We start from the raw sequence: 8,983 nt of genomic DNA, 5'->3' as shown, positions 1-8,983 counted from the left end.
AATGTATGGTTGAATTTATTCTGCCACTGTCTACTTATTGTCTCGGCCTTAGGCGTACAGTATTTATCACGGTGGCAAGACATATGAACTAACAGGTTATAGAGCAAACAACGCAGTTATCACAACACATAGGTTGCAATATTGCTTTTTTCTGGCTTTTCCAGTGATTTTACCCACACACCCCTACTGTTCCGAAGGTGGTTTAAAGTGTGTAAAACAACCACATAACAAACAAGAGTTTAATATCAGTATTCTAATGTACATTTATTACACATTTTAAATAAATAATCCATCATTAAAATTATTTGTACACATCCTTAAAATAAAAATAGATTTATATATGTATAAAAACAGACAGGGTAACAAAAACAAAGGGGGTTTCCGACATATCAATGCATTTTTACACCTCTAATTTACAGTTATAACCATAGCAGGAAACCTGTGATTATCAATATAGCTGCCACATTTTCCATTGTGTGTACTTAAAGCTCTGTTTGCTTTAACTGTGTTTGTCTCTATAGAATTCCCAAAGTAGCAATGGAGTGTTCAACAGAGGTGTTGTGGCTGTGTGTGATACTGAACGCAATGTTAGTCAACATGGCGCTCCTGAATGCAGCATAGATCCTGTGTGTGTGTGTGTACTGTATGTGTCTCTGAACGCAGCATTTTCTGGCAGTGCGGTCGATCAGGGCCCTTCAAGTCTCTTGGAGCAGCAGGTGTGAGTCCAAACGACTCTGAACAGTCAAACAAAAGCAAAAACACAACCCAAAATACAGAGAGACAATACAAAGTCCACGCTTTACTAAAATTTCAGCACCCCAAATGTTCGATGATGAGTTATGTGCATCTAAAAACAACACATCAGTACTAAAAGTATCAGGTACAAAAATATATATGTTATGGGTTTTTTCTTTTAAAAAATGTACTTTTTGAAAAAAAATAGAAAAACTACATGTTAGGTATAGTAACGCTCAGTACAAAAAAAATGTCTCTAGAGGTTTTGGAAAGAGGAGTTAATTCTTGCTTCAGTCAGTGTTTTTTATCCTCTGTCTCACCCTCTCTGCTCCCCTCAGCCTTTGGCTGAGTAGCGTGTGCGTTTAGTCCTGGGGCTGAAGGGGTAGTGGACGAAGTCAAAGGCCTTGTGCTGGGCCGGATGAGTGGGATTGGATCCCCGAGGCAGTCGTTTCATAAAATGGACCTCGCGTTGATGCTGCCGTGTTTGCGAGCCTTTCCGGGGGCGTCCACGTCTGGTGAAAGCCATGTACCAACCCTCGAAGCGTGCGTTCCTCAGCGCCGTGTAGTTATTCTCCAGGACAATCTCTGAGAAGATGCAGTCGCGGCCTTGCCCATTTTTCTTTGAAAGACAAACACACACACACCAGGTCAGTCGGAGCGTCTGTAGGAGCTTTCTATGAAGATTTACAGATAGGAAATATCAGATGTAAGAAGGCTACCCCGAACAGTATGTCCCTGCGCACACACACACAAACACGTGTGCTCTCCACACGCATGAAGCATATGCTACAGTCATTACAGGCTCAGATCAGAGAGAGGGGATGACAGTAAGCAATGAGGACCACTCAAGAGTTAGCAGCCTAAGACATGCCATCATAGCAGAAATACCAGAGGAGTTCAAATTCTTTATCAGCTTCATGTGTGGATTTCCTTCTATTTAGCGCTGCACTGTCTCGTTTGTGGCATGGCTGAATCGAACCACAAAGGGCTCATCAACTTGAATATCAATCAATAGATCCTGAAATAAACGACTATAGTCTCCCTTTGGTACAATCAAATACATGGTTGTCTTGCATTTATTCTATCTCTACATTTTGAGAAATGGTACGACGGGGTGGATGTTGTTTCTGTTGATCTAGTATTCTATATTGAGGGTGAAGGGGGGTTTGTCTTCTTGTACTATGAGCAGTACCTAGGCCCTGCGTCCTCCCACAACCCCTCCAGCCCAACCTCCACTGATCTGTGACACGTCACACACCGGCAACACTAACGTAGCTAAACCTGCTCAACAACCTAGCTGGACAAAATGGGCTGTTAAAAATAAATCTAGCATCCCATGCAGCCAGAAAGCAAGTGCAACATACACAAATATACACATACAGTCGTTCAAACACACACACAGGCTGTTGCTGGGCCGGTATGGCAGAGAGAGGCAGCTCAGGGCAGATGGTGCACCTGGCAGGGTTCTGTAGGGGGGCGGAGATGGCAGCCCTGTTTATTAGCCAGCACAGCGAGAGAGGAGCAGAGACACCCTCGAACCCACAACACGCTACACAGAGGAGGTGACTTCCAACAACATACAATGACTGTAACCTTCTCCAATGCAGAACATACCAGAGGTGGACAGTCCTGGAGCTATAGCTGTAGGGAACCACCAAACAGAACCACAGCCACACTGAACTATGGTGAGAACTGCTGCCGAGTCGCCATACAAAACCACAAGTCTTAGAAAACCCAAACAGAACTACAATATAATCAAACCTTGGAACCACAACCTAAGAAGCTTGAAAACCGAGCCAATGGAAAAGGGCAGCACACTGGCATTACCATAGATCATAACCCCCAGTGCAGTGCTCAAAGGATTTTTTTCTTTACCTTCCCGATCAGCTTTCCCTTCTTGTTCATGCAGATGTAGAATCCTGTCTCTGCTCCTTTAATCCGCACGCGACTTCCAAACGTGTCTGTCTCTACGACGAGTTTGGCTGAGGAAACAAAGGAGTTTTATTATCAACCAGGGCTTATGCACTGTTAGTAATAGGATGTTGCTTAAAGACATGGTTAAGTTGATTCAGTTTATATTTTTACAAGAGAAAATTCTATATATCACACACACACACACACAAAACCTGTGGGGACCATTCCTGAGGATTTATGCAAGCTTAAAATCTTGCAGAATCATAAAAACATGTGTACCTCAATTCTTTGAAAACTAAAGAGGCCATCCTGGAAGGACTATCAACTTTTTTCTCTAAAGCTGTACTCACGTCACACGTAAGCACCACATTCATCTCTATCATAGATCACGCTTGGAGACAGATGGACATAAATAGAAGCGTGTTAAATGGCTTATCTTAATATGTGTTTATAGATACTGTATGTCTCACAACTGCTTCTATGATTGATAACACCGATATCCTTTGTTTCCAAACTAAAATATGTTTATCTATTTTGTTGTTGCCTTCCACGGAGGCACACAATGCCCACCTGGCCATTACTAAGAGTTATGATTTGGTATTTTATTAGGGTCCCCATTAGCTTCTGCCAAGGCAGCCCCTACTCTTCCTGGGTTTCCGATCCCCCTACCTACATAATGATGACACACAGCAAAATTCAACAGATAGGCATAATGTCGTTTCAAAATGTTTGCCACTTGTATGTCCCTTACTAGAGATTCTAACCACTCTCTGATCCATGCACACCCACGTGGTCATTGAGTTACGGTTATGGTTGAGGTTGTGGTTAGATGGTTGGTGTGGGGCTAAACAACAAATGCCTCATGCAAGCCACAGCTTTAGACCCACACATACAACCTGCAACCATGATACAGGTGGCACTGGCATAGGTGACCTGAGCACCTCCACACCCTCTGGTGCAAACCACAAACACACACACAAGTGTATTCACACACCACATTAGACAGGACCTACAGCAGCATACACACAGAGAGTCAAGGGTCCAGTTGGCTGCCAAATTATGTTTAAATCTAACACTATTTAATGGCAATGGGAATAGCCCAATGAAAAATCACCAAAAAATTGACTTCATTTAAAAATATAAAATCCAAGTTTGAAAAAAATAGTTCATTTGTAAATATGCAAAGATAATAGATAAGGCTAAATGTTGACTGGCTGGCAAGGGGAAACTGCGTAAAATGCAGGCGGGCTGGTTGAAAATTCGGCGGGCCCTATTTTGGTTCTGAAGCTGGTCAGAAGAAAGAGAGAGCAGGAGAGTTACGCAGGAAATGTTCAGGAGGTTGAAGGATGATTATTTCTAATGGCTCTTCCAGACATGAGTCTCTGGAGAATCACCTACAGCACAATCTTCAATCCATTTGACAATTTTGTCGGTCCGCGGCCTCTTCTTAGCAATACCAGCTGATACAGTAGCCGTGTTATTTACTGTCAAAAACGACGAGAGAAAAACAATGTCTGTAGAATTCACAGTAAGCATTTGGCTACTAACCTCTTGCACATGATAGTTTGTTGTGCCAAAATGGGCCTTTAGGCACTGTGCCTATATAGGCATAGCCTAAGCCTGTTGTAGACATACGTTTATTTTAGTAGGTTAGTTTAGAGTTTTAGAAATATTAATAATGGATTTCGGCAAGTTAAAACCGACAAAAATTAGGAACTTGAAAAACAAATCCATAAAGTTTGGATATTGGGCTTACCGTGTATGTCTCCATCTTCTGCCATGGCGTTGATCTTCTTGTTGGGCAGAACCTGCACGTGCTTCCCGCTGGTTCGGCTGTAAAGTTGATAGGTCCGAATTAACCTGCGGCTCACACGGTCTGTCACCTTGCTCTGCTCGCTTACATGCTGCGTGAAATTAGGCGGGGACTGATTGGTTACCTGTCAGAAATTAAATGTCATCACAATCAGTATTTGCAAAAATTGCTTCAATGTAATTACAGTAGCGTATGTATTAAGCAATAATAGCATCATTATTTAGCTCTAAACCCAACAGAAGCCAATTTGGAGGGATGTTTCCCATTTTCTTTAGGCCTACTTGCCATTATTGGCAATAATAACACATAACTTTATAACATGCAATAGACCACATGAATATACCGCCGATCCAAAGGCCTACAGTTCCTTAAATTATACATGCATAATTAAAAGCATGAAAACTTAGAAATTAAAAAGAGCGCGCAATCTGCAACAGCGTGTGCGTAAAAGTGAGTGGAGGTAGACGCTAAAAAACATATCCAAAATATCAAATAGGCTATAGCCTACATAATAAATGTTTATTATTTCCCTCACATTAAACGGAGCAAATGGACATATTAATGCCTATCTTAAAAGCTTCCCTATTTGACACTTAGCCATACGCCCTCATTCGGTTCCAAGGATGACAACGAAGGAATGAACTTTGGCCTTTATATTTCAACCCCACGACATTTTTCACAGACTCGCCTTTCCCCACGCGATGCCCATTCTGTGCCCACGCATCCTGCGCGAGGGCAGTATGTTCGCAACATATACCATGCCAAAATGTGACGCGGGCGGCATGCAGCGCGCCCGCTGCCCCTTGCGCGGTGGGACCCATCTGATGTGTCGTTATATCACAAATTATATGATCTCTCGTCTCTCTCTCCCTCACTGCTCGCTATTATTACACAGTGCTTTCACCCCCAGAAACCTAACCATATGTTTTAACAGTGACATTTGATGTAGGTTAGTTATACGAATTTTCAAGATGCGTAAAATAATGACTTGTCATTCAAGGAGATTTATAGTTGTCTCCAATAATCCACTGATAGACTGAACAGTTTGTAAATTATTTGCAAATTATCCGAAAACGCGTGAGATATTTTAAATCATAATCAAGAATTCTATATTATTTTCACAATGCCTGCTGATATACAAAATATTTGGGCTATTTCAAAGCATGCATATGAACATACCTGAGCATAGTAACAGAATGCGAAGAAGTGTAGGAACCTGAAAAAGAGAATAATGAATGAGTTATAATACATTAGGGCACATTAATCAACAGAAGTATAATTGAGACTCGCAGGAAATACTCACAGATAACTCAACCGGGAAGGGAGGCGTCGCATGTTGATTGTGTTGATTGTTCCTTCGATAAATACAGACCACAGGGCTTGCAGTGTTCCAAAATCGAGGTTATTTGGTAAAGGTAAACTGTGTGAAACACTGGTTTCGGTTGCAATTGATTAAGTCGTCGCTCTTCAAAAACTTAATTAAAAATCCAAAACGATCAAAGATGGTGGAAGAAGTGGTTTTAAGCCTATTATTTTGTAAAAATGTGGGTACATTTCATGTCAAATAAATGTCCATAGCCTGTTTTGGCAAGGCTGGCGCTTACAACTGATCGACAACCTTGACAGTAAAATGTGAAACTGTGACAATGATAATTGATAATAATGATGAATGATAATTGATTATTGATAATAACTGTCTATCTGTCAGGCGGCCCTCTCGATTAGCAACGTTTAAGTGCCCTTACTTAGAAGAGAGGTGCATTCAAGTTTTGGCAAAGAAAGCGCTGGATGAGTTTCCTAATAATAAGGATACAAATGCAAGGTCATCCGATGCCAATGAAGATGACAGTTAATTTGCTGCAGATAGCTATCTCTTTGTAATTCCTTCAGAGAATCTTCAGTCGCTATCATCCAGTGTATCCTGTTGTAGAGAGTTTATATCTGGCTTCTGCGTGGTGGATAACGTGCGCGTCCCGTGCATTCAGAGCGGGTGATGTTGCTTCAGTGTTCGGTAGTGCAGGACTGGCGACTCCCGTCTCCCCTCCTCTACTCCCATCGCAGGCTCCAATGTCAACCCCTTGTTCGCACTCACACCCCTGGTTAAAATGGAAGGGCGATCTGCGAGGAACAAGCCCCCTTTTTCTGCAGAACAAAAGCGTCCCTCCTCCCCCTGCGTTTAAAACCTATTTTCACCTGAGGAAAAGTCAACACTTGCGGAGAAGCAGGAGTCTTGCGTACCCAGCGCGCAATGACGCTTCTACACCGAAACGACCCTCTGAATTAATTAAAACAAAAACGAGTTAAAGGAACGTTCCTAGATTATCCCCGTGTGGCTCAGTTGGTAGAGCATGGCGCTTGCAACGCCAGGGTTGTGGGTTCGTTTCCCACGGAGGGCCAGTACAAAAAAAGTATGAATGTATGTACTTGTAAGTCGCTCTGGATAAAAGCGTCTGCTAAATGACGTAAATGTAAATGTAAAATTATCCTAAAAAGTATATTCCAAATTGAAAGAGAAAAATCCAAACATAAAATTGCAGTCCATTTTAGGACAATAGCCCCTTTCCATCAATGCGAATGTTATGCAATAGTCTAGTTTACAGCTACATGATGCCTAGATGTAATATTTTTCGTTTTTTGGATGAAACTGGGATATGTCACTGGGATTAGCTGTGGATACTTTTTAGCTGTGTCTCTTGTGTATTGCCGAAGAAAAGTGAGAGACTGGCATATTAACAGGATCACAGGCGATTAACGTTTTTTAAACACCCCCTCCCTTCATTTGATAAAGGGAGACCATTCATCTCCACTTGCCTAAACAGCCGCTTCTCACCCGATGCTCCTCATGGGCTCTTAGACATTGGGGATTTTAACGAAGAAAACGAGGGTAGATTAACAAACATTAGGCTACATGAATATCTTTGCAAAATGTAACCTTACAGTATAACTCCAAACTGAAACAATAGCCTATTGAATAGCCTATCCAATTGATCATTCAGTCACACTGTCCCGAATGCAACAGACTTCTTCAACGAAAACGCACTTAATTATGAGAGAAATCAGACAGAAGAGTTTTTCATCGTTGTGGACATTTTGTGCAAGAGGACGTTCTCACCTAGGATGGGTGAATGGGCCATTAGAGGCCAAGTGTTCAAATTAATCACTCAATTCATTTATTTGGGTTAAGTGAAGCGTCCAAGACCCCTTAAAGGGATAGTTCAGGATTTGGCAATGAAACCCTATAACCAGCCTACTTCTCCAGTCATATTTTTTTTATTTTTTTTTATTTAACCTTCATTTAACTAGGCAAGTCAGTTAAGAACAAATTCTTATTTACAATGATGGCCTACCCTGGCCAAACCCAGAGGACACTGGGCCAACTGTTCCGCCAATCACAGCAGGATATGATGGAGCCTGGATTTGAACCAGGTACTGCAGTGACACCTCTTGCACTGAGATGCAGTGTCTTAGACCACTGCACCCTTCACAAGCCCAAGTGAACTTGTTGATACCATTTTATGTCTTTGCATCCAATATGAAGGAAGTTAGGGGTAGTTTCCCGAGCCAATGCTAACTATGGTTAGTCCTAGCTTAGCACAAAGACTGAAAGTATTGGAGTAGCCTACACCCTGAAGACTTCCAGTCTTTTCACTAGGCTGCGTCCTTCATACTGGATGCAGAGTCATAAAAATGGTATCCCAAAGTTCATCTAACCTTGGGGAAGTAGATAAAGGGCTTCCTTGACAAAATCCCAAACTATCCCCTTAAATGCAGACCCCACCCTTTATTACATGTGACCCTTAGAATATATCCATAACCAGGAAGATCCTCTGGTTTATTGACTGCCTGCCATTAATTATGTTGTGGTCCAGCAAGCACAGGCGTTTCAGGTGGTCAGATCCAGAGTTTTGTTTCAGCCACATGATGGTCAGACAGATGCCCAGAGCCCCGCCACTCTTTTAACGTTTGATTGACATCATTTGAAGTTTGTTAGCTCTTAAATGAATGTGTAGGGCCAACCAGTAGCCTAACTTTACCCCTGGCTACAGTCATATCTTTGTAATTGTTATTATGAAAATAAAAATGATTAGCCCACAGTAAAAGCATTGTATGCGTTCGATATTGAATTGCACTGGTGTCTAATATTGATATGTTATGTGTTGTCTGTTGAGTAAATCAATCCAATAAACCGACTGAATAGGCAAGAAATCATTTGGACTACACAGAGACTACAAATGTTTTCAATCCCTCTTTCAATCAGGTGCCGCATATCATGCATGTGAGTGCGTACTAAAATACTATTGATTTTCATGGAGGACTATTGAAGCACGTTATAATGGATGGACTTAACACTGTCATTGACAAATCACACTATCATTTGTCCTTGTCACCCTGCCAGCAGTTACTCATCTGAACCACCAGGGGGCACCATGTCTGTCTACTCTACTACATTGGTACAAGAAAGACATATTATAGTAGGCCTAGCAAACAACAACAGATATTTATTGAACTAACGCAGTCTCT

General features: G+C 41.7%; 1 protein-coding gene across 1 annotated transcript; it reads right to left on the bottom strand.

Moving 5' to 3' along the window:
* Nucleotides 1-1,069: 1,069 nt before the first annotated feature.
* On the bottom strand, nucleotides 1,070-5,797 carry fgf8a (fibroblast growth factor 8a). Its single transcript, XM_038960157.1, has 5 exons — nucleotides 5,766-5,797; nucleotides 5,642-5,678; nucleotides 4,406-4,586; nucleotides 2,611-2,717; nucleotides 1,070-1,354 (listed from the first exon to the last, which is right to left on the bottom strand). Exons 1-5 carry the CDS (start codon nucleotides 5,795-5,797, stop codon nucleotides 1,070-1,072), a joined length of 642 nt encoding a protein of 213 aa, XP_038816085.1.
* Nucleotides 5,798-8,983: the final 3,186 nt, after the last annotated feature.

This window comes from Salvelinus namaycush, chromosome 22 (genome assembly GCF_016432855.1).
Source record: "Salvelinus namaycush isolate Seneca chromosome 22, SaNama_1.0, whole genome shotgun sequence".
Classification (NCBI taxonomy): Eukaryota; Metazoa; Chordata; class Actinopteri; order Salmoniformes; family Salmonidae; genus Salvelinus; species Salvelinus namaycush.
Note: the sequence above shows the minus strand (reverse complement) of the source record. Positions and strands in the feature narration are given on the sequence as shown.